The sequence below is a fragment of the Callithrix jacchus genome, chromosome 14, assembly GCF_049354715.1.
Source record: "Callithrix jacchus isolate 240 chromosome 14, calJac240_pri, whole genome shotgun sequence".
Classification (NCBI taxonomy): domain Eukaryota; kingdom Metazoa; phylum Chordata; class Mammalia; order Primates; family Cebidae; genus Callithrix; species Callithrix jacchus.
The window spans coordinates 44,083,460-44,107,806 of record NC_133515.1 but is presented as its reverse complement, the minus strand read 5'-3'; the positions used below and the strand labels follow the sequence as shown (position 1 = coordinate 44,107,806).

The 24,347-nt window shown below is 41.8% G+C and overlaps 1 protein-coding gene across 5 annotated transcripts in view; it reads left to right on the top strand.

The window, feature by feature from the left end:
• ANXA4 (annexin A4) overlaps positions 1-24,347 on the top strand; it is a 78,890-nt gene that overhangs the window by 51,196 nt on the left and 3,347 nt on the right. For all 5 annotated transcript variants that reach the window (XM_078349145.1, XM_078349143.1, XM_002757662.7 and 2 more), the window contains 9 exons: positions 4,644-4,738; positions 6,775-6,888; positions 8,294-8,384; positions 10,938-11,017; positions 13,220-13,276; positions 16,553-16,646; positions 20,261-20,356; positions 21,253-21,311; positions 22,639-22,761. In XM_078349145.1, the coding sequence (XP_078205271.1) occupies positions 4,644-4,738; positions 6,775-6,888; positions 8,294-8,384; positions 10,938-11,017; positions 13,220-13,276; positions 16,553-16,646; positions 20,261-20,356; positions 21,253-21,311; positions 22,639-22,761 (809 nt within the window). The remainder of the gene's footprint in view (positions 1-4,643; positions 4,739-6,774; positions 6,889-8,293; positions 8,385-10,937; positions 11,018-13,219; positions 13,277-16,552; positions 16,647-20,260; positions 20,357-21,252; positions 21,312-22,638; positions 22,762-24,347) is intronic.

The window sequence follows — 24,347 nt, the reverse complement described above, 5'->3', positions numbered from 1 at the left end:
AAAGGTTGTAGCTAGCTTAAGACAAGTTTTTTTGACCCTGAAAAACAAAATAAGGATTAGCAGTGTTCTAAGCATAAATGAAGAATATTGTTTTAGTTTTCTATTAGTTCAGTTCATTCCGCTAACTTTTGTTTTGTTTGATATTCATAAACATTTTAGGCTTTTATGAGTTCTGTACGTTTTTTGGTTGTGACAAAACTGCATTGGAGAGAACTTGTTAAAGTCCCACGGCTTGATTATAAGCCATATTTTGAAGAAAATTAAAACAAAACAACGATTGTCTGTAAATGACAAAATGCCCAGTTTGGATACAGTTAGAAACACAATTGACAAAGAAACTTGGTTGTTTTTGTGGTTTTCAAAAACCCAACGTAACAACCTTAATTGTGATTAATAGCACATATTTAGACACTAGAACTGCAGGCATTCCATACAGTTTTCAAGCATTAATATTATTTGCTAAAAAATAACCTGAAGAGTATTAGATATCATTTTGGCAATTTAGCATACCTCAACATGTTCAATCATTCTGTTTACCTCTCCTCTGGATGTTTCAGGGACCCTCTGCAGCATCCAAAAGCCAGGGGTTAGGAAAGACAAACTCGAGACAAGTTTGACTTTGGGAAGCCTGTTAAGTATATTTAAAATTTAAAACACTTGATATTATGAAATGGAATTTTAGATTACCATAAGTGTTTTGTTTTTGCCAAAAGGATGAGCCAGAAAATCAAAATTAAAATTTGAAAAAGCAAAAACGACTCATTAGCCTTTTCTATTATGTGGAAAATTTAAGAGGGAAGTTAAATTTTGCCCTTGCATTAGTTTGCTATTAATGTTAACCTTATTTTTTAATGAACCTTTATAGACAATCCTATTTAATTTTAACCAGTTTGACTATGAAGTGAAATTTTCACATGCCTGTGATAACCCTTCACAAGTTTTGCTAAAGAGTAGATTAGCATTTTAAGAAAACCTTGCTGTGCTTTTATTTCAGTGATTAATTTACAGAAAAAACTATACCCTTTTGAATTTACTCAATATGTTCACATGGAGTTTTCTTCGCAAGATTAATTTTTACAATTTTTTTACAATGTGCTTAAACCTTCTACTTTATTTAAAACAATTATTTATTCCTAAGCAAAATATACATTTCCACGCCTTCTTATAATCTTTTACTGTTTTTACACACTTTGCATGCAATTCCATGGTCATTAGTTTCAATCACGTTATAATGGTAACTTTTAGTAATTTTTAACTTGAATGTAAAAGTATTAGGTTGTTTTAATTATGTGCTAGATGCAGATAAAGTTTGACTCCTTTCAGTACAGTTAGGGGCATGGTTACCTTCATATGTTCCCAGGCCCTGCCCATTGTGAAGCAGGCAAGCTGACAGCTTGCAAAGGCTAAGGAAGCAGTTTACAACCGGAAAGCATTTAGCAAACCTAGTATTTGACCTGCATAATTTAGACCATATTTTTACACCTTGAAGACGTTTGTATTTACCAATAATTCCTAAGACTTTTATTTTTAAAGATTAAAGTAATGTGAACTGAAAGTTACCACAGCTATTACTTTTCCCATAAAAATATTTAAGTGCTTATTTTTCTTAGGCCAATTAATTAGAGCTCCCTTTTTTTTTTTTAAAAAAACAGACATTACATATATAAAACGCATTTATAACCACACAGACAAACAGAAGAAGATCCAGTAGCTATAAAATTTTGCATTTGCCAATGTCTCAATTGGATTATTGGCCTCCGAGTGAGGCCCTTTAAGAATATAGCGAGGAATGCAGTTTCCAGGGCCTAATAAGCAAGCATAGTCAGAAGACGAAGACAGATTTTGAGAGGGATTTATTCACCTTTAATTCTAGGGATCCCATGAGGAAAACAGAGATTTTTCCTAAAATGGGATTTGTGGCGCCTTTTCTGTTTTCCTGAGGAGTCGCAGGCCACCGGAAGTCATCTAGAGTCTTTCATGCAGGCACCAAGAGTGGCAAGACACAGTAAAAGAAGCAATTCAATCAACTGCGAAAAAAAACCTTTTCCAGGAAAAGAAGATTTATGAAGAGAAAAACATAAAGGCCTTTTAAATATACTCATAGTTTGGATATCCACTTTTAATTAAGCTGAACACTCTTCAAGAAAATCCAGAGAACGCAAACAGTGATTCTTATTATTTCTTTTACCAGTTTGCTTTGCTTACCTGTTCACAGTCATGTTCAGGTTCTCCAGTTTTCTTTCAAAGAAAGTGGCTGGGCTCAGTCAAAAGCAGGTTTTCAATGGGCGGCAGATCCCTTTAGCAGCAAAGCTTGGTATTTGAGGAGGCAATCGTTAGCAAGAGACTTTCCTTAGAGGACAGCAGTCCTGTTACATTGTGTAGGGTTAAACAGTTAAGTTCTTTGCCATGGTTAACCCAGTGGCCTCTGGCACCAGCAAAGCCTCCACTGTAACTGCTTGGAGGCAGGCTGACCTTCCCTTGGCCACCAAGTTAAGTTCCTTGCTTAAGTAACTCACTGGCTGTCGAGCTGGACCTCAAGCCTTCCTTAAAACTTACAGGGCCAGCCGGGCATGGTGGCTCACACCTGTAATCCCAGCACTGTGGGAGGCTGAGGTGGGTGGATCACAAGGTCAAGAGCTCAAGACCATCCTGGTCAACATGGTGAAACCCCGTCTCTACTAAAAATACAAAAAATTAGCTGGGCATGGTGGCTTATGCCTGTAATCCCAGCTACACAGTGCTACTGCACCAGCAGTGAGCCGAGATGGTGCCACTGCACTCACAGACCTAGACTCTGTCTCAAAAAAAAAAAAAAATTAAAGCTTTTTTGAGAATTTCAGCTTGGCTTCACTGGGGGGAAGAGTGATCCCTTTCACAGAGACAGGAAGAGTGATCCCTTTCACAGAAATGGTGTAGACAAAAGGTAATGAACCCTCTGTGTCCCCCGACCCCCACCATATCCCCCCAGCTGAGAGTGCCAAGGGAGAAATGGATTGTTACATGGATTGTCCTCTCCTTTTTAAAAATAGGAACATGGCTAGACATGGTGGTTCATGCCTGTAATCTCAGCATTTTGGGAGGCTGAAGCAGGTGGATCACCTGAGGTCAGGAGTTTGAGACCAGCATGGCTAACATGGTGAAATCCTGTCTCCACTAAAAAATACAAAAAAAAAAAAAGAAAAAGAAAAATTAGCCAGGTATGGTGGTGGGTGCCTGTAATCCCAGCTACTGGGGAAGCTGAGGCAAGAGAATTGCTTGAACCTGGGAGGCAGAGGTTGCAGTGATCTGAGATCTTGCCACCGCACTCCAACCTGGGCAACAGAGCAAAACTCCATCTCAAAAAAAAAAAAAAAGTAGGCCCTCAAGGTATGGAAACTTAAAGTTCTACAGCTTCCTCTCCACAACTCACATCTTTCTGTATCTCTAATCTTGCCAAGGATAACTAAGATGAGGCTGTATTTTTTTCATTTCTCCCTGAAATATTTTCAATAGACTCACTTCTGAAACCCATGTCAGCCCCCCATACAGCATAAACAATAGAAATAGAAAATTCACTAAACATTTATGAACATCCAGCTGTTAAAAAGACAAGGGACCAATTTGAAAAATCAGAATAAAGTCTCCTTGTAAAAGCTGCTGCAAGAAACAGGTAAGCAAAACTTAGGACATTTTTTGTGATTTATAGCTTAAAGTTTTGGTAAGATGTTGTATCATGGTAATTTGTCAGCAGTTCTAAAAGGGAACCATTTGAGTTCAGGAAAGATAGCTTAGAAATGAAAAACATGGTTCCAGATTTTAAAACACAGTGAATGCAGCAACAGCCAATTTAAACTCTGCAAAATGCCAAATTGGTGAATTAAAAGACAAGTCTGAATTGTTTCAAAACTCAGAGGAGATGATAAAGAGATAGAAACAAAGAAAAGGCAAGAATATGAAAGAGAGATATAGGAGATCCAAAAGACATGAAAAAAATTTTAGAGAAGTTGGCCAGGCTTGGTGGCTCATACCTGTAAACCTAGCACTTTGGGAAGACAAAGCAGGCAGATCATTTGAGATCAGGAGTTCAAGACCAGCCCTGCCAACATGGTGAAACCCTGTCTCTACTAAAATACAAAAATCAGCTGGGCATGGTGACACATTCCCTGTAATCCCAGCTACTCAGGAGGCTGAGGCAGGAGAATTACTTGAACCCAGTAGGCAGAGGTTGCAGTCAGCCAAGATTGTGCCATTGCACTCCAGCCTGGGTGACAGAGCAAGATTTCCTCTCAAAAAAAAATTCTAGAGGAGAGGAAGAAGAATTACTCCAGCCAACATTTATTAAATGTTTAGTAAGTGCTAGGCACTTAAATATATTGTTTAACCCTTGCAACAGCCTATTGAGGGAAAGCACTGTCATCATTCACATTTGCAGATAAGGAAACCAATGTTTAGAAAAGTTAACCATTTTGTTCAGTGGTAAACAGCTAATTAAAGGAGAGGCTGTTTTGAATCTAGCATGTGTTTCCCAAAAAGTAGACAAATCCTCTGAATAAGGACGTCTTAGGAAGCCCTCTGCGTGGGTTAATTCCAATGTCCTCAGAGGAACCCGCTTTCTCATTCCTCTCTCAAATCACACTCACCTGCTGTCTCCGTTCTGCCCCCAGGCACTGATGAAGATGCCATTATTAGCGTCCTTGCCTACCGCAACACCGCCCAGCGCCAGGAGATCAGGACCGCCTACAAGAGCACCATTGGCAGGGTAGGCCACAGTCTCTCCTGCTCTGTGTGGCTGACTTGGCAGTAACAGGAAGCAGGGCCTCTTCCTGATCTAGGTTCCTGAAGTGGCCCTTTGTTTTAAAAGATTGCTCCTTTGTCTTTTTTAAAAATGTTCTTGAGACCAGGTGTGGTGGTTGAACCTGTCATCCCAGCACTTTGGGAGGCTGAGGCAAGAGGATCACTTGAGGCCAGGAGTTTGAAACCAGCCTAGCCAACATGGTGAAACCCCATCTCTACTTAAAAATACAAAAATTTAGGCCGGGCGCAGTGGCTCACGCCTATAATCCCAGCGCTTTGGGAGGCCGAGGCAAGTGGATCACTAGATCAAGAGATCGAGACCATCCTGGTCAACATGGTGAAACCCCGTCTCTACTAAAAATACAAAACTTAGTTGGTCATGGTGGTGCAGCCTGTAATCCCAGCTACTCAGGAGGCTGAGGCAGGAGAATTGCTTGAACACAGGAGGTGGAGGTTGCAGTGAGCCGAGATCACGCCATTGCACTCCAGCCTGGGTAATAAGAGCGAAACTCCGTCTCAAAAAAAAAAAACAAAAACAAAATCAAAAATTAGCCGGGCATGGTGGTGGGTACCTGTAATCCAAATTACTTCGGAGGCTGAGGCAGAATAATTGCTCGAACCCAGGAGGTGAAAGTTGCAGTGAGCTGAGATCACACCACTGCACTCCAGCCTGGGCAACAGAGCTAGACTCCACCTGAAAAACAACGATGACAAAAATGGAATAGCAACTCAGCTCCTTCTTCGTCAATTGATCTTAAACAGATTCTTAAACTCTCTGACCCATTCCAGGAGCAAATATGAACAAACATCTTTAGAATTTGGTTCATTTTCCAAATTATATTTGGAAATTGTATCTTAGGAATTGAGACTTAAGAAATAATCATGAATGATCACAAAGATACAACTAAATGCCTAATGTATATAACAGTAGAAAAATAGAAACAGGTGACTAAAGATATTAGGCCGGGCACGGTGGCTTATGCCTCTAATCCCAGCAATTTGGGAGGCTGACATGGGTGGATTACCCGAGGTCAGGAGTTCGAGACCAGCTGACCAACATGGTGAAACCCTGTCTCTACTAAAAATACAAAAAAATTAGCCAGGTGTGTTGGTGGGTGCCTGTAATCCCAGCTACTTGAGATGCTGAGGCAGGAAAATTGCTTGAACTCAGGAGGCGAAGGCTGCAGTGAATTAAGATTGTGCGACTGCGCTCCAGCCTGGGCAACAGAGCAAGACTCCATCTCAAAAAAAAAAAATCATATTGTACCTATGTATAGAAATCTCCACAGCTGTTAAAAAGGTCGTCGGTAAATATTGACTTGGAAATATATTCAAGACATATTGTTAAGTAAGCAAATACATTTACATCGATGTCTACAAACATATTAACCTCAAGTCTCCTTTACCTCTTAAATTTTTTAGGACTTTTTTTTTTGAGTTGTATCTTTTGATATTTACCCTATTAGAAATTAAAACTGAGGGCATTTAAAAATAAATATTTGTTAACTCAGTAAAAATAACAATGTGTATTATATGTTACTGTAAATAACATTTTAATGAAAAACAGCTATATATTCCAAAACAAAAAAAGTTTAGTGAGAAGATTGCCATTGTTTTACATTTTTCAAACTTCTTTAATGTCTGGCTTAATGGAAGAGAGATGGTTTCTCATATCTGTTTCTACATTCAATTTGTTATGATATGATGTATGAAGAAAATCTGGTCTTGTACAGATTTGTACTTGAAAATGGAGGGAGCATTTTAACAGATAGTTATTGATGTACAGATAATATCCAATAGCCTTAGAAAAACTCCTCTGTGTGCTTGTGAAAGAATGACAGTGAAAAGGCAGATAACATCTTAGTGTTATTCTGAGAATAGATTTGACTTGCAGGCTCCTTGAAAGGGTCTTGGAGACCCCAGACATCCTGGACCACACCTGGAGAGTGGCTGGTTTAATTTGCCGTAGCAGTTAAGCGGAGCTACTTTCTTGCATTGCAGGACTTGATAGACGACCTGAAGTCAGAACTGAGTGGCAATTTTGAGCAGGTGATTGTGGGGATGATGATGCCCACGGTGCTGTATGATGTGCAAGAGCTGCGAAGGGCCATGAAGGTTTGTGCTCTTCTTCTCGTGCTGTAGGTACTGTTAGTGTAAACGCTGATGTGCTTCTTAAGAAACTATCACCCAATAACAAAGACATGGAAGCAACCTAAATGCCCATCAATGGTAGACTGGATAAAGAAAACGTGGTACATATACACCATGGAAAACTATGTAGCTATAAAAAGGAACAAGATCACGTTCTTTGGAGGAACATGATGGAGCTGGAGGTCATTATCCTTGGCAAACCGACTCAGGAACACAAAACCAAATACCAAACGTTCTCATTTACAAGTGAGAGCTCAATGATGAAAACACGTGGACATGTAGAGGGGAACAACACACACTGGGGCCTGTTGGAGGGTAGGGGGTCGGAGGAGGGAGAGGATCAGGAAAAATAACTAATGGGGACTAGGCTTAATACTGGGTAATGAAATAATCTGTATAACAAACACCAATGACACAAGTTTATCTATATAACAAATTTGCACATGTACCCTGACCTTAAAATAAAAGTTAAAATTTAAGAAAAAAAAGACAAAAACTGTGACCAAGGCCTTCCGGGAGTGGCAGATAAAGTATAGGAGATTTTCTTTCATTTATGACAACTTGAAAACATTACATTATACCAATTATAATTTCAAAATTGTTTTCCCAAAAGTTAGGGGGGTTATTTGCTCCTTCCTGTGGCTTGATGGGGAGTGATTATAGTTGTCACTTGAGTACAGCTCTAGAGAATTCCTTGTCATGTTAACTACTTTTCAGGTACGTAACTTTATGACTGACACCTCAGGGGCCCCAGGTCTACTATAGGCTTAGAACTGGCAAAAGCGTTCTTGGCTTCCCTAGATGACCTAGCTGCTGTGCTCTAGCATGGGTCTGCCGAATTTTAGTGACCAAGTATGTGAGGCAAATACAAATGGTCCCCAACTTAGGGTGGTTCTGCTTAAAAATTTTCAATGTATTGAGATGTAACCTCATCATAAATTGAGAGTACAATTACCTCGAAACCAATTACCTTTTAAACCATGTCAACAAATAGCCTTTTAGAAGGTTCTGGGCCAGGCTCTGGGAAAGCAAAGACGTAACAAAGTCTTTGCCAGAAAATTCTGTTCTTCAGAGGAAGAAAGCAGAAGAGGTCAAGGAAAAATTCAGCCCCCAGAAGGCAGAAACTGTACCTAACATGGCATAGTAACCAACACATAGTAAACAGCCTAGAAATATTTGTGATTACTCAGAATTACTATGACAAACATGTTGGGTTTGGGGCGGGACAATTAAAAGTGAACAAATCCTGTTGCTAGAACACAGTGGATTGCTTTTATTCTCTGCAGATTCATGGCTGTATTTCTTCTGTGTCTGGGCCTCAGCTTTGTAAACTGGCTCATATAGTTCTCTCCTCCGGTTTCTTGTTTAGGGAGCCGGCACTGATGAGGGCTGCCTAATTGAGATCCTGGCCTCTCGGACCCCTGAGGAGATCCGGCGCATAAGCCAAACCTACCAGCAGCGTATGTGACATCCACAGTGGCCCTGACTGAGGTTTCGCTGTGATTAGAGAAGGAGGGTAGCAGCGGGTAGTTGTCTGCTGTTTAGACTTTTCACAGAATGCTGAGCATGAGGGATCCTCAGTGCCAAGCTGGCTTCAAGGGAGATCCCTGTTTAGGCAAATGGTGGTCTGTTGGCTTCTTAAGATTTCTCAGGTGAAGATGACACTCTATTTCACCTACCCAGTGCAGTATTTTATTACCCTAAAAGTTGGAAAGTTATTCCTTATCATCAGACAAAGAATCTAAGGGACTTGTTCAAAAGTGGTGGCACCAGCAGCTCTCAGCATTCCAAGGAATGGTCTGGAGGGGCTGTCTGGCCCAAATTCTTCCCTACAGACCTGACTATATGTCCTCCAGCCAAATCAGAATGACAGCCATTCACTCCCACTTAGAAACCTCCAGAGGGTGATACATATGAAGTGCCTGTTAAAAATCCCTGACTTTTGGAGATTGCGCTGAGCCGAGATCGCGCCATTGCACTCCAGCCTGGGCAACAAGAGCGAAACTTCCTCTTAAAATAAATTAAAAAAAAAAAAAAACCTGACTTTTTGCCCTAAGAATATAACTAAAAATGCACAAAGATTTAGATCTCACAGTGTTTATTCCGTATTGTCTATGTTAGCTAAAAATGTTCCACAGTAGCAGATTGGCTAAAAAAATATGACACACTTAAACAATTAACTGTTAGTCATTAAAATTTATATTAAAGAATATTGGCCAGGCATGGTGGCTCACGCCTGTAATCCCAGCACTTTGGGAGGCTGAGGCAGGCAGATTGCCTGAGCTCAGGAGTTCATGACCTGCCTAGGCAACACGGTGAAATCCCATCTAAAAGATATAAAAAATTAGCCGGGCATAGTGGTGTGTGCCTGTAGTCCCAGCTATTCAGGAAGCTGAGGCAAGAGAATTGCTTAAACCCAGTAGGCAGAGATTACAGTGAGCTGAGGTTGTGCCACTGCACTCCAGCCTGGGTGACAGAGTGAGACTCTGTCTCAACAAAAAAATTAATTTTTTTTTCCTTTTATTTAACTGGTGTTTTTTGTTTTGTTGTTGCTGTTATTGTTGTTTTGAGACAGGGTCTCCTCTGTTGCCCAGGCTGGAGTGCAGTGGCACAATCTCAGCTCACTGCACCCTCGACCTCCTGGGCTTCAGCTAATTTTTGTATTTTTTGTAGAGATGGGGTTTCACCATGCCACCTAGGCTGGTCTCAAACTCCTGAGCCCGAGAAATCTGCTCACCTCAGCCCCCCAAAGTGCTGGGATTACAGGTGTGAGCCACAGCACCTGGCCAAGAATATTATTAAAATATTTATTAAATGATGCGGGGGGTGTGTGTGTGTGTATGTATGTTAAAAAGATAAACCATAAAATAGCATGCTATGATCCTATTTTTAAAAAATTAACGCACACAGTTAATAAGACATTATTCTTTAAATAAACAAAAATAATATGTGTATGTGGGGGAAAATGCAGAAGGATATTCACAGAAATGTTAGCCGTGATTACTATTTCTGGGTGATTAGATTGCTGTGGAGTTTCTTGCATGCACCAACATGTCCAGCTAATTTTTATATTTTTTGTAGAGATCGGCATTCACCATGTTGCTCAGGCAGGTCTTGAACTCCTGGGCTCAAGCAATCTGAACTCCTCAACCTCCCTAAGTGTTGGGATTACAGGCGTGAGCCACTGCACTCGGCCATGGAGCTTCTTATGGATAATCTTCCCAAGGGAGAGACGTGGCAGAAAGGCATATCCTAGGATTTACATTTGACAGCTCCCCAACCCCGGCCCCACCCCAAAGCCGGGTTCAGAAGCCCCGATCTGGTTGTCTTCCATCAGTGAAGCAGCAGTGGCCCCCTCCACAGCTGCAGCTCTCTCTCTGCATCATTGAGAACCACATTCAGATCGGACCCCTGAATGGCAGGAAGCACAGAGAGAGAATTTCAGCCCCAGCTTTTTCAAACCCACATTTTAAGAAACAGGAATATCTTGGCTGAGCATGGTGTCTTACACCTATAATCCCAGAACTTTGGGAGCCTAAGGCAGGTGGATCATCTGAGATCAGAAGTTCAAGATCAGTCTGGCCAACATGGTGAAACCCCATCTCTACTAAAAATATGAAAGTTAGCCAGGCTTGATGGTATATACCTGTAATCCCAGCCACTCAGGAGGCTGAGGCAGGAGAATTGCATGAACCCAGGAGGCGGGTGTTGCAGTGAGCCGAAATGGTGCTACTGTACTCCAGACTCCAGCCTGGGCAACAGAGTGAGACTCCATCTCAAAAGAAACAAAACCAAAAACAGAAATATCTTGTTTCACTATGATGACAGGATAAGCTTATCTTGACCATTTTACCAGAGTTTAGTTTTGGAAAACCTGTGTCAGGGGTGAAAAACCTCATGGTAAGCTGCTCCCATAAGCATGCTGGTCTTGAGGGGACAGATTGCTCTGGAGTGTGACAGGGCATGGGGCAAGACTCTTTATTCTGATGTAGCTTCTTTCACTGTCTTGCTAGAATATGGACGGAGCCTTGAAGATGACATTTGCTCTGACACATCGTTCATGTTCCAGCGAGTGCTTGTGTCTCTGTCAGCTGTAAGTGACTGTTTCCGATGGGGGGGCGGATTTGATTGAAATGTCCACTCTATCCCCTTTGCCAGCGTTTCCCATCCATTCAGCCCCTGAAATGTGGGTATTCCCCAGGTGTTATTCTCAAAGCCCTCTGTTCCTTTGTCTTATTCCTCCTTCAGATACTCTGGCTAGCTCTGCATGCCTGTTTGTTCTACTTTAATTTGATATTTACAAGTACCCAAACCTGCCAGGTCCCCCTGTCACTCAGTGCATTGAGAGTTATGAAGATGATTAAGAGCCAGTTCCTGGGCTGTAAGAGTATATATTGTCATAAGGGAATACATCAGGTACACAAGTCACTAGAAGGCATGACAAGATTATATGTCAAAGGAGAGGCACATAGGAAAAGGAAGAATCAAGGAGAAATTTTGGTTGTAGAAACAAAGAAAAAGGCTTCATGATGAGATGCTTGTTCAGAGAGGAGTTGGAAGATTACTAGAATTTCAAGAGGCAGGGACGTGGGTGGGTGTATTCCAGACAGGAAGAACGGCAAGAACAAGGCAAGGAGGCAGGGAACATGGGGTTCAGGGAACAACTGGCTGAACAGTTGGGCTGGTGATTCTGGAAACAGGTGGGAGGTAAACTGAAGTTCTCTGTTGGGAAGAGTCTAGCAACGTGGAGATGGATTTCCAGTTTATTTGGGAGCGGTAGATGACATGGTAACGACGACGATGATGAGAATGATGTGACTGGAGTTGCACTTTCAGAAGTGTAATGTAGTGGTGATGTGTAGCGTGAACAGTGGCCAGGAACTGGAGGCTGGAAGACCAGGTAGGAAGCTACCTGGAAAATTCCAGCTGGAAAATAGAGCAGGACTGAGCTAGGTGGGGCAGGGGTGTCTGCAAAGAGAAGCTGGAGACTCCAGACATTTCACATCCCTTCCCAACTGCAGCTTTATCCTCGGCCTCCCTCCTGAGCCTGAGACTCTTACTTCCCATTGCTTTCTTGGATGTTTCCTTATGGATATCCTACTAGCCCCTTACACCAGTCCTCCTGAACTACACTGGAACTCATTTTCCCTTCAAACCAGCTCTTCTTCCTGACTTGCCTGTTTCTGTTAATACTGCTGCTGTTCCTCCTACACCTAAAGAAGCAGAACCCTGGAAATCGTCTCCAATTTACACGGATAGAGCCTTGAAGATGACATTTGCTCTGAACCCCATGTTCCCTGCCTCCTTTCCTTGTTCTTGCTGTTCTTCCTGCCTGGAATACACCCACCCATGTCTCTGCCTCTTGAAATTCTAGTAATTCTCCATCACATCATCTACTGCTCCCAAATAAACTGGAAATCCCTCTCCACATTGCTCTTGTCTCTGATATTTTCTTAGCCACCTGCCTGTGTCTCATATTTCTTTCCCACTCTTTCTTTTCCTCCCATATTTACCACTCTGATGAGCCATGTCTAGACCATAGACCATTGAGACAGGATAGTCATAAAAATCGAAAATCGCCTACAAACTAGAGAAAAGTAGCCTGTTTTGTCACTTGTTAGCATTCTCAGAGGCTTCCACCCTGTCTTCTTGTGAGCTGGTGTTAGTGAGGGGTAAGGGGACATTTTTATGGGCTCCTCAAGTCCTACCATAGGTCCCATATTCTCTTGACTCTCCTTTGTTCCCAACCTCCCCACCTTTTTTTTTCTTTTAAAGATACAGGGTCTTGCTATGTTTCCCAGGCCAGCTCTTTACAGGTGCCATCTTAGCTCACTGCCTCAAACTCCTGGCCTCAAACCATCCTCCCACCTCAGCCTCTGGAGTAGCTGGAGCTACAACCACACCTGACCCCCTTGTGGCAGAGGTTGATTAATGTAGATTTGCCAGTTAGGAAGGCATGAGTCAGCTGGGAAGACACAGGAGAGTAGGGTAGTGGGGAAGGCCAGGAGACAGTGGAGGGAGCAGTCCATGGGAAGCATTTATTTTCCTTCTTCTTCTATTGGCAGAGGCACCCACAGAATGTTAGGGGCCACACTGAGACTCACCCCTCTAGGGACACATCAGAGTCATGGTAATAATGCAAGCACATTTAGAAGTCATCTGTCCTCCCTCCTGGGTCTGAAGTCCCACTCTTCGTGGCAGTTTATCTCATTACTCTAGACCTGCTATCTTAATGGTGCCCCAGATCTTTATGTATACTCTCAAATTTTTTTTTGTTTGTTTTTCTCATCCTCAGGGTGGGAGGGATGAAGGAAATTACCTGGACGATGCTCTCGTGAGACAGGATGCCCAGGTTGGTAGAACCGTCGCTGCTTTCTTCCAGTTTTCTTCTCTTTTGCCAATAAGACAGGCCTTGAGAGATGGACAACACCTTATATTACAGTGTATATTAGCCAGGCTGGGATATGTTCTTTAAAAAGAGTTCCCCCAATGACCTTTAATAACAGGTTCTTGCAGAAGTACCTGGGGCTGGGCATCATTATGTAAACACTGCTGGGAGACTGTTCACTGTGCATTTTTACTTCAAAGAGGACATTTGAAAAGCTACATAAAATAACTTGGCACAGTGAATACCCTGCTGGGTAAAATTAATAGCAAACCCCAAAAGGCAGTTGCCTCTCTGGTACCCAACCCACTGATGGTTGCCCTGGAACCAACCCATGGTCTAATCAGCTGTGGCCAGATAACACTAACAATAATAGCTAATAAAAAGTGGCTCATTACCAGGTATCAAACACTGTTATAAATTCTTTTTTTTTTTTTTTTTTTTTGAGACAGAGTTTTGCTCTTGTTGCTCAGGCTCGAGTGCAATGGTGCAACCTCAGCTTACTGCAACCTCTGCCTCCTGGGTTCAAGCGATTCTCCTGCCTTAGCCTCCCAAATAGCTGAAATTACAGGTCCCCGCCACCACGCCTGGCTAATTTTTGGTATTTTTAGTAGAGACAGAGTTTCACCATGTTGGCCACACTGGTCTTGATCTCCAGACCTCAGGTGATCCACCTGCCTTGGCCTCCCAAAGTGCTAGGATTACAGGCATGAGCCATCATGCCTGGCCCACTGTTCTAAATTCTATATTAAGTATGTCATTGAATCTTTGCAATAATTCCATAAGTTAAGTATTGCTATCCCCATTTTACAAATAGAAAAACTGAGGCTCAGAGAAAGTGCCTTGCTCAAGTTCAGACAGATAATAAATGGCAGAGCCAGGATTTGAACTAATTGGCATCTAGACCCAGTATTCTTTTATTTTATTTTATTATTATTTTTTTTTGAGGCAGGGTCTCACTCTATCACCCAGGCTGGAGTGCAGTGGCGTGATCTTGCCTCACAGCAACCTCCACCTCCCAGGCTCAAGCAATTCTCCTACCTCAGCCTTCCAAGTAGCTGGGATTACAGGGCATGCCACCACCACCCAGCTGGTTTTTGTATTTTTAGTAAAGATGGGGTTTCAACATGTTGGCCAGGCTGGTCTTGAACTCCTGACCTCAAATGTTTCCCCTGCCTTGGCCTCCCAAAGTGCTGAGATTACAGGCATGAGCCACAGCTCCTGGTCATAGACCCAGTACTCTTAACCAGTACATAACCATAGTGAGGGACTGGTTCCATTCACTGTGTGAGGTATGAATAACTTTGTTTTATGCAAAAAAGAACCTGTTGCTTTCATTAGAATGGATAGAGGTATGCATATGGCTTGGGCTTCTTGGAGTGTGGCAGCTGGGTTTCAAGAAGGAGCACCCAGAAAGCAAGCATTTTAATAGAACAGTGGTGGTTGCATGATTGTTTATACTCCAGACTCAGAAATTACAGTGTCACTTCCACTATACTGAATTTTATTCCAATTTTCTTTTTTTTTTTTTTGAGACAGGGTCTTGCTCTGTCTCCTGGGCTGGTATGCAGTTGCATGATCTCAGCCCACTGCCACCTTCACCTCCCAGGCTCAAGCAATCCTCTCACCTCATCCTCCTGAGTAGCTGGGACTACAGGCACATGCCAGCATGACTGGCTAACTTTAAAATAATTTTTGGTAGAGGTGGGGTTTTGCCATATTGCCCAGGCTGGTCACAAACTCCTGGGCTCAAGCAGTCTACCTGTCTTGGCCTCCCAAAGTGCTGTGATTACAGACATGAGCCACTGTGCCCAGCCAACTACTATGCTTAATTAATAAAAGCAATGTATTAATCAGGATTCTTCAGAGGAACAGAACCAACAGAGAGAGAGAGAGATAGTGTGTGTGCGTGTGTGTGCGTGTGTGTTTGTGTGTGAGAGAGAGAGAGAGAAAGAGGGGATGGAGGTGGACAAGTACCAGGATCTTCAGAGGGAGTCAGCAAGCTAGAGATGCAGGACGGCCCATGGTTTTGTTCCAGTCTGAGTCCGAAGGCCTGAGAACCAGGAGCAGTTTCCATCTGAAGGCCAGCAGACTGGAAACCCATGAAGAGCTGATGTTTCAGTTCAGGTCCAAAGGCAGGAAAAAAACCTGATGCTTTAGCTCGAGGCAGTCGGGCAGGAGGACTCCCTCATACTTTTGGGAAGGTCAGCTCTTTTGTTCTTGAAAAGAAAAGCTTTCTACAGATTGTATGAGGGCCCTTCCTCCATATTGGATCATCCAAAAACCCTCACAGAAGCACCCAGAATAATGTTTGACCAAAAATCTGGATAACCCTTGGCCCAGTCAAGTTGACATAAAATAAATTGTCACAGCCTATTGAGATTCAAGTTTAAGAAGTGTTAAATAAGATGAATTTTTTGGAATCAGATGAATTAGATGAACCCTTTCAGCTTTAAATTTTTACAATTATATGAACTGACTCTAAAGCAGTGAGAGAATCAGAGAAAGAAGTGAAAAAATGGGGGAGTATACGGAGGTGAGCCCGGTGAGCAGTAATGTGTTAGTTAAGATCTTTTTGAGAAATGCAACAGGCCAGCTACTTATTATAAATGAACAGTAATTCTGATTTAGCAATAATGTAGTTAAACTGAGTGGAATCAGTTTCTTGTATTCCTACCTGTTTGGAATGTAAGCGATTGGCAATGGGTCCCCGGTTCTACTATGAGACCGGTAGCCTCAGGAATATTACAGATCATTCTAGAGCAGGGCTATCCAATAGAACTTCCCGAAATGATGAGAACGTTCCACATCTGCACTGTCCTGGATGAGTGACTGGCCACCTGTAGCTGCTGGGTACTTGAAATGAGGCTAGTGAGTCTAAAGAGCTGAATTTTAAATTGTACTTAATTCTAATTAAAATTTAAACAGCCATGTGTGGTGAGTGGCAAGTGTTGGGGACATCCCAAATCTAGGGCATTCCTTTTAGCTCTTAAGATAGAACCATGTAGTCTCCAGCTAGGGAAATGCCAGTGTTTACCTTGACTCCCAGGGAGGTATGATAGGGTCCAACAGCCTTATGCCTGAGGAAGGATCCTGAGACATTTCCACTCACCACCACCATTTCAACCCCCATCACCAACAAAATGAAACTAAGCCAGCTCAGCTTTCAAGTTCTGGAAATATTTACCTGTGTCCTGGCACATCCTTTTTGGAGTTTTAGACTTGCACTTTGTTTGGCTTCAGGACCTGTATGAGGCTGGAGAGAAGAAATGGGGGACAGACGAGGTGAAATTTCTAACTGTTCTATGCTCCCGGAACCGAAATCACCTGTTGCATGGTAAGGCACTTACATCATTTCCCAAAGAAAGGATATGAAAGAGAGCAAAAACTACCTTGCCCATAAGTAATTGATAACCTTTTCTTTCTCAGTTGATACAGAGAACTGATTGCGCCCAAGTGTCTTAGATTCTCACCCTGGAAATGTACTGGTCCAATGATGTGTATGAAAGCTAATTTCTGAAATACTAATTATGAATAATTGATAAAAATGCAGTAGTCATAGAAGTTTGGCATCCTTGTTTCTAGGAAACTGGCCTTCAGAGTCAGCCCTTTTTCTAAAGTAGCCCCAGTATTTTCATTTTAATTTAGTTACATATGAAAATAATCTATAGTAGATCAGGTAGCAATAAAACAGCAAAGTTGGCTGATATTTATTCCTGTGTAACATCCAAGCTGTAACGCTAATACAAGGGATTTCTTTAGGGGTTATGTTGCATAAGATGAATAGTGGATAATTTCCAATTTGAAATATTTCTAATTTGTTTTTGATAAATCTAAACTTTGTAATGTGCTTTTAACTTATTTGTGGGAAAGATACTATACAATTTTAGAATATTTGTTGTCAGGTTTATATTCTTTTAAACAGCAGTAACAGTTTAATAAGATATTTCATCTTTTATATGAGCTCTTTAGGTCTTTAATCACTTTATAATTTTATAAACCCACCCACCATACCTTTTTAATCACATATACTGATTTGCAAAGCTTGTGGGAAATTTGGGAATGAGTTTGCTAAATTGAAAACATAAAGAATTGAGAAGTTAAACACATTCTGAAGTTGTAATTATTTCATATTTTTCACAGTGACAAAAAATAGGTGATTACTCCTGTTAATCAATATCCCAGGTTACCATCAGATACAAAAACTTCGGACTCAGCTTCCTTACTTCATTTCCCTTGCCTGGTTACAAATAACACGAATCTCCCCCTGGTGGTAGTTTTCAAGAACTGCAGGTCCTCGGAAGACGATTTAGTGCATAAATGCATTTGTAATTTTCACTTCTGAGTACAAGTCAGTAGTTGGGCAAGTATAAAATATCTGTTTGTCAGATTTACAGAAAAAAACAAACAAGCTCATTCAAAAATGGGCAAAGGATATGAACAGACACTTTACAAAAGAAGACATATATGAGGCCAACAATCATATGAAAAAATTCTCATCGTCACTGGTCATCAGAGAGATGCAAATCAAAACCACATTGAGATACCATCTCACGCCAGTTAGAATGGCGATCATTAAAAAATCTGGAGACAACAGATGCTGGAGAGGATGTGGAGAAATAGGAACACTTTTACACTGTTGGTGGAAGTGTAAATTAGTTCAACCATTGTGGAAGACAGTGTGGCGATTCCTCAAGGCCTTAGAAATAGAAATCCCATTTGACCCAGCAATCCCATTACTGGGTATATATCCAAAGGATTATAAACCGTTCTACTATAAGGACACATGCACACAAATGTTCATTGCAGCACTGTTTACAATAGCAAAGACTGGAACCAACCAAAATGCCCATCGATGATAGACTGGATTGGGAAAATGTGGCACATATACACCATGGAATATTATGCAGCAATCAGAAATGATGAGTTCGTGTCGTTTGTAGGGACATGGGTAAATCTAGAGAACATCATTCTCAGCAAACTGACACAAGAACAGAAAATGAAATACCACATATTCTCACTCATAGGAGGGTGATGAAAAATGAGAACACATGGACACAGGGAGGGGAGTACTAAACACTGGGGTCTACTGGGGGGAAAAGGGGAGGGCCAGCGGGGGAGGGGGAGCTGGGGAGGGATAGCCTGGGGAAAAATGACAAATGTGGGTGAAGGGGGAAAGGAAGCAAAACACACTGCCATGTGTGTACCTATGCAACTGTCTTGCACGTTCTGCACATGTACCCCAAAACCTAAAATGCAATAAAAAATTAAAAAATATATATACCTCTGTTTGTAAGCCACTGGAAGAAAATGTTTTAAGCACTGTTTGGATAAGGAAAACTTCATGATTTTCTTACTGACCAACAATAATGGTGAGGTTTCACAATCACTAAGGTTTTGTTAATAATGTTCTATTTTCTAGGTGCTGTGTTAAGCATATTATAAGCATTGTTTCTTGCACCACTCAATGGAGCAGTAATTATTTTCCCTATTTTACAGTGAAGAAAACTGAGGCTTAGAAAATGTGTCAATTAATTTCTTTGATTCCAAGCTATACACACTGACTTCAATTTAAGTAAGAAAAGATGAAATAATATAGAACGACACAGAGGGAAAATGGAAATACTGGTAGCTCACAAATTTGAACAGAGAGCTGACCACCTTCAGGAAGAACAGAAAGCAAGGCAGTTCTGGGGGTCTCAGCAGAAGGGAATCATTTCTTTTTTTACTTTTCTTTTAACTCTTTTTTTTTTTTTTTTGGGAGATGGAGTTTCACTCTTGTTGCCCAGGCTGAAGTGCAATGGCACCATCTCAGCTCACCGCAACCTCTGCCTTCTGGGTTCAAGCAATCCTCCTGCCTCAGCCCCCAGCGTAGCTGGGATTACAGACATCTGCCACCACATCCGGCTAATCTTGTATTTTTTAGTGGAGATGGGGTTTCTCCATGTTGGTCAGGCTGGTCTCAAACTCTTGACCTTAGCTGATTGGCCCACCTCAGCCTCCCAAAGTGCTGGGATTACAGGTGTGAGCCACCGCACCTGGCATGTATTTTATTTCTAAAGCAGAGTTTCTGAAGTTTGTTCTCTACTAAAAATGCTAATTCTTGACCCCCTGCTTGAGACTGGCTGAATTAGAATCTCTGAGCATGACACCCAGCGAGTTTAACAGGTTTTTCTGAGGGTAAAGATGAGGCAGTGCTTTTGGCCATCCCTGTGAGCTGCCCAGTTAAAAAGTTCCTAGGAGAGAGTCTAATGGGTCCTGACTGGGGGAAGTGCTCATGTGTTTGGCAGAGGTGTGTTATTGGGTATGGTGTCTCTTGAATGACAGCCCTGTGAAAATCACACTGATGGAAGTGAAGCAGCACCCCAAAGAAGGCGATGGTGAGAAGATAAAATAGATACCTGTTCTAAGAAGGTTCCAGAAAGAGACAACGAGAGGGGAACATACCACATTAAAAAATACTTGGCAAAAAAAAAGCCAACAAATGTAATTGTTTAAGTATTTTAAAAGATGCAACCAGCTGTTATTAACTATGACTCACTTTTGAAGAGGTTGAATTGCTCTAGTTTTGATGAGCCAAAAGGGAGATGAAGGGGAGGTGATTGCCAATGCCAAAATCACAAAAAGACACATTCTGCTTATTAAGGAAACAATGAGAAAGGAAAGCAAATGTCTCCAGAGGCTGTCTCCATTTTATGTGGGAGGGTCCCAGAGAAGGAAAAGGACTTGACTGATGTCCTGCACACATCATGGCATTTCTTCCTCCTTGTCTGGGACCTGTTCCACTCTGCACATCCCTCCTGGGTGCTTGCGCACTTTACTAATTAGTTTCCTCCTGAAATATGCCAAAGAATAAATAGTGTAGGCTAGTTAAAAATGCTCATTCTCTCCATAAATATTAGTTTCCTCTATTTTTTATTCCTGATAATACCATTTTATTGTTGTTTGCAGTGTTTGATGAATACAAAAGGATATCACAGAAGGATATTGAACAAAGTATTAAATCTGAAACATCTGGTAGCTTTGAAGACGCTCTGCTGGCTATAGGTAAGCTGGTAGCAGGTAGGGAGTAGAGGAAAAAAAGTTTGTAGCTTTTCATTCTCATTATCGGTTTGCCACATAGGGTTATATAATTATTTTCGGAGACAAAACTTGTTTGACTCACTCATGGTGCATTCCAGATTTTTTTTTTTTTTTTTGAGACAGAGTCTTGCTCTCCCGCCAGGCGCCAGGTTGGAGTGCAGTGGCACAATCTCAGCTCACTGCAATCTCCGCCTCCTGGATTCAAGCAATTCTCCTGCCTCAGCTTCCCGAGTAGCTGGGACTATAGGCGTGTGCCATCACGCCCAGCTAATTTTTGTATTTTATTTAGCTAGGGTTTCACCAAGTTGGCCAGGATGGTCTCGATCTCTTGACCTCGTGATCCACCCACCTCGGCCTCCCAAAGTGCTGGGATTACAGGCAGGAGCCACCACGCCCGGCCTGCATTCCAGATTTTTAAACAAGAAATATTACATACAACCTGACTGCTATTGTGCCACATGGTTTGTATATTTTGTATCTTCTGTGCTTTTATATGTCCTATGTGAAAGGTAATAATGTACAGATATACAAGCTATAGCTTGCAAGTCTGTGAATGGTTAGAACTAGTAACTGTCTTATATGGCAGAGACAGTAATCCTTATTTTGAAACTAAATACCACCCTTTGCTTTGAGAGACTTTATCAATTACTTCTCCAGAAACTTGATGATAAATCGAGGGTACTTTCTATCTGTGAAAATACATACAGCATAGCCTATGTTCATGAAACATCACTTGGCTAAAATTTCCCTGGCAAAGCAAATAGTGATACCTTGTAGAAACAGAGGAAGCAACTGTCACTTTTCTTTTTTCATGGATCTTATCTGTAATCTTTTCATTTCTTCTTTTTTTTCTTTGACAGTAAAGTGCATAAGGAACAAATCTGCATATTTTGCTGAAAAGCTTTATAAATCGATGAAGGTAAATGGCCTTTTAGCATCTAAATGAATTTGAGTTATCTTGTGCCCACCTTCTTAAGCTTACTTATATCCCCTATCCAAACTTCACCCTGAAAGATTCAATTCAATTCATCAAATACTTCAGTGAGTGCCTGCTAATAATAATACTAGGTGATATTTACTGAGTACTTAGGATGTGTGGATCACTGTTCTTAATAGATTAATTATATCCCCACAACAGCTCTATGAGGCTGATACAATTAACCCCCAATTTACAGATGAGAAAACTGAGGCATAGCAAGGATATGCAGTTTGCCCAAGGTTCTCAGTGAGAAATTAATAGAGCAAGGATGCGAACACCCGGAAGTCTAGCTCCAGAGCCCATATTCCTAAACCACCATCGTATTCTGCAGGCGCCATGCTGAGAATCACAAGAGGTACAGGAAAGGTAAAAATTTAGTCTTTGGCTAGGTGCAGTGGCTCACGCCTATAATCCCAGCACTTTGGGAAGCCAACGTGGGCAGATTACTTGAGGTCAAGAGTTCAAGACCAGCCTGGCCAATATGGCGAAACCCCCGTCTCTACAAAAATACAAAAATTAGCCAGGCATGGTGGTTCACACCTGTAATCCCAGCTGCAGGAGAATCACTGGAACCTGAGAGGCAGAGGTTGCAGTAAGCCAAGATCGCACCACTGGACTCCAGCCTGGGCAACAGAGTAAGACTCTGTCTCAAAAAAAAGCAAAACAAAACAAAACAAAATGTAGTCCTTGCTCTCAAAGAATGTCTAGCCTAGGCAAGTACGTGCAAACCACCAATTATAACAAGATAAAATGTAAGACAGCAGTTGAGTATCAAAACACTGTAGAAACAGAGAGGAAAGGGTATTTTCCCCTCAAGATTTATATTTTGAGGCAAAGAATCTGCAAAGAGTATATATAAGAAGTTGATATATTTGAGCAGGACCTTCCAAATGTAAAAGTTTTACATCAGAGGTTTTCACACGGTGAGGGGAAAGGGTGATAAGGCTGGGGAGGGAAGGATAATACTCCATGAGAAGGAATTGTTGTAGGTGAGGCAGGTGGCAGGGTGTGTCTGGACAGCACAGGTTATGGCTTTAGAAAGGCAGGGAACAGCGTCTTCTGGTCAGAACAGAGAGCGCTAGAAAAGTAAGTTGTGGAGAGCCGTGAATAACATTGATAAGGAGTGAGGATATTCCTCAGGCCTGCCACATAGTGGATCAAAGGACATCATAAGCACAGTCATCTCTAGTTTTGCTTTGATAACTGAAGAAGACACTGAAAAACAGCTAGGTTTTTGTATATGTTTGGATTTTGTTTTCTTCCTTAGGGCTTGGGCACCGATGATAACACCCTCATCAGAGTGATGGTTTCTCGGGCAGAAATTGACATGCTGGATATCCGGGCACACTTCAAGAGACTCTATGGAAAGTCTCTGTACTCATTCATCAAGGTAGGTCACAGCAGCCTAAGTCCAGAGGAAAGGGTCCAAAAAAGGACTCCTCTGACCTTGATATTTAGCACTTGTCCTTTCTTCTTGGCATATGTCATTCCCTTTGAAGATTATATTCCCAACATTTCCAGTCTTTCTTCTTTCAAACAGATATTTAAACTTTTGGCAGGATAGAAGCTGGAAATATTTGCCCTCTAAATACAGTAATTATTTTATGTTGACCCCAGACAGAGAGAGATTACATTTTAATGAATACTTTTAAGCACACGATTTCCTTGTCTACCTCATTATGACAGAAGATAAACAATTGAATCCAGAGTCCTATGCAGGGCCAGCTGAGCTGTACTGGGAACATGGGAAAGCATTTTAGTTATCCTGAATTACTATTCTTTACCAGGCACCAGACTTCTAGGAGTCCTAAGAGGGCATGGTAGTGGTGAGAAATGATTCTCCTCCCTTGAAGTCAGGCATTCCTGGGATTTTGTTTCTTGAGGATGCCAGGAGAGTCTCATGGACATGAAAGTGAGACAAATTTCCCTAGAAGCTGGGGTTGCCTGCACTGCAATATTCAAATCAGCATTTGATCTGTGAATTAAATATTCTGAACCCTACTCAGAGCTTGGAGAGGTGTAACAATTATGTGATTTAAGCTGCAGATTTTTTTTTTTTTTTGAGATGGAGTCTCACTCTGTTGCCCAGGCAGGGGTGCAGTGGTACGATCTCCATTCACTGCAACCTCCACCTCTTGGGTTCAAGTGATCCTCCTGCCTCAGCCTCCTGAGTAGCCGGGACTACAGGCATGAGCTTTGTATTTTTTGTAGAAACAGGGTTTCACCATGTTGGCCAGCCTGGCCTCAAACTCCTGACCTCAAATGATCCACCTGTCTCGGCCTCCCAAAGTGCTGGTATTACAGGCGTGAGCCACCATGCCTGGCCAAGCTACAGATTGTGTTACTATGCCTACAAGGGGTGCAGGAACTTATTTCTATTTCCTACAAGGCTATGAGATAACTTCATTTTGCAGAGCTGAGCTATATAACTAGTTTAACATTCAAGGATGACTGTAAGTGAAGCTATGGGAAAATATAGTACAGCCAAGAAAAAAACAAAGTAAAACAAAAATCCCAGAAAATGACAAATAATGGTGAGGATACAAAGAAACTGGAACTCTTCTGCACTGTTGGTAGGAATGTAAAGTGGTGCAGCCACTGTGAAAAACAGTCTGTTATGAAACTTTAAGCACCAAACTTCTTCAGAAAGTTTAATATAGGCCAGGCATGGTGGCTTATGCCTGGAATCCCAGCATCTTGGGAGGCCGAGACGGGTGGATCACTTGAGCCCAGGAGTTTGAGACCAGCCTAGGCAACATTGTGAGACCCTATCTCTACAAAAAATACAAAAATTAGCTGGGAGTGGTGGTACACACCTGTAGTCCCAGCTACTCGGAAGGCTGAGGTGGGAGGATCACTGAGGCTGGGGAGGTCGAGGCTGCAGTGAGCCATGATTGTACCACTTCAAGACTGCAGCCTGAGTAAAGACCCTTCCCAAAAAAGAAAAATACAAAGATTTAACATAGAATGCCATAG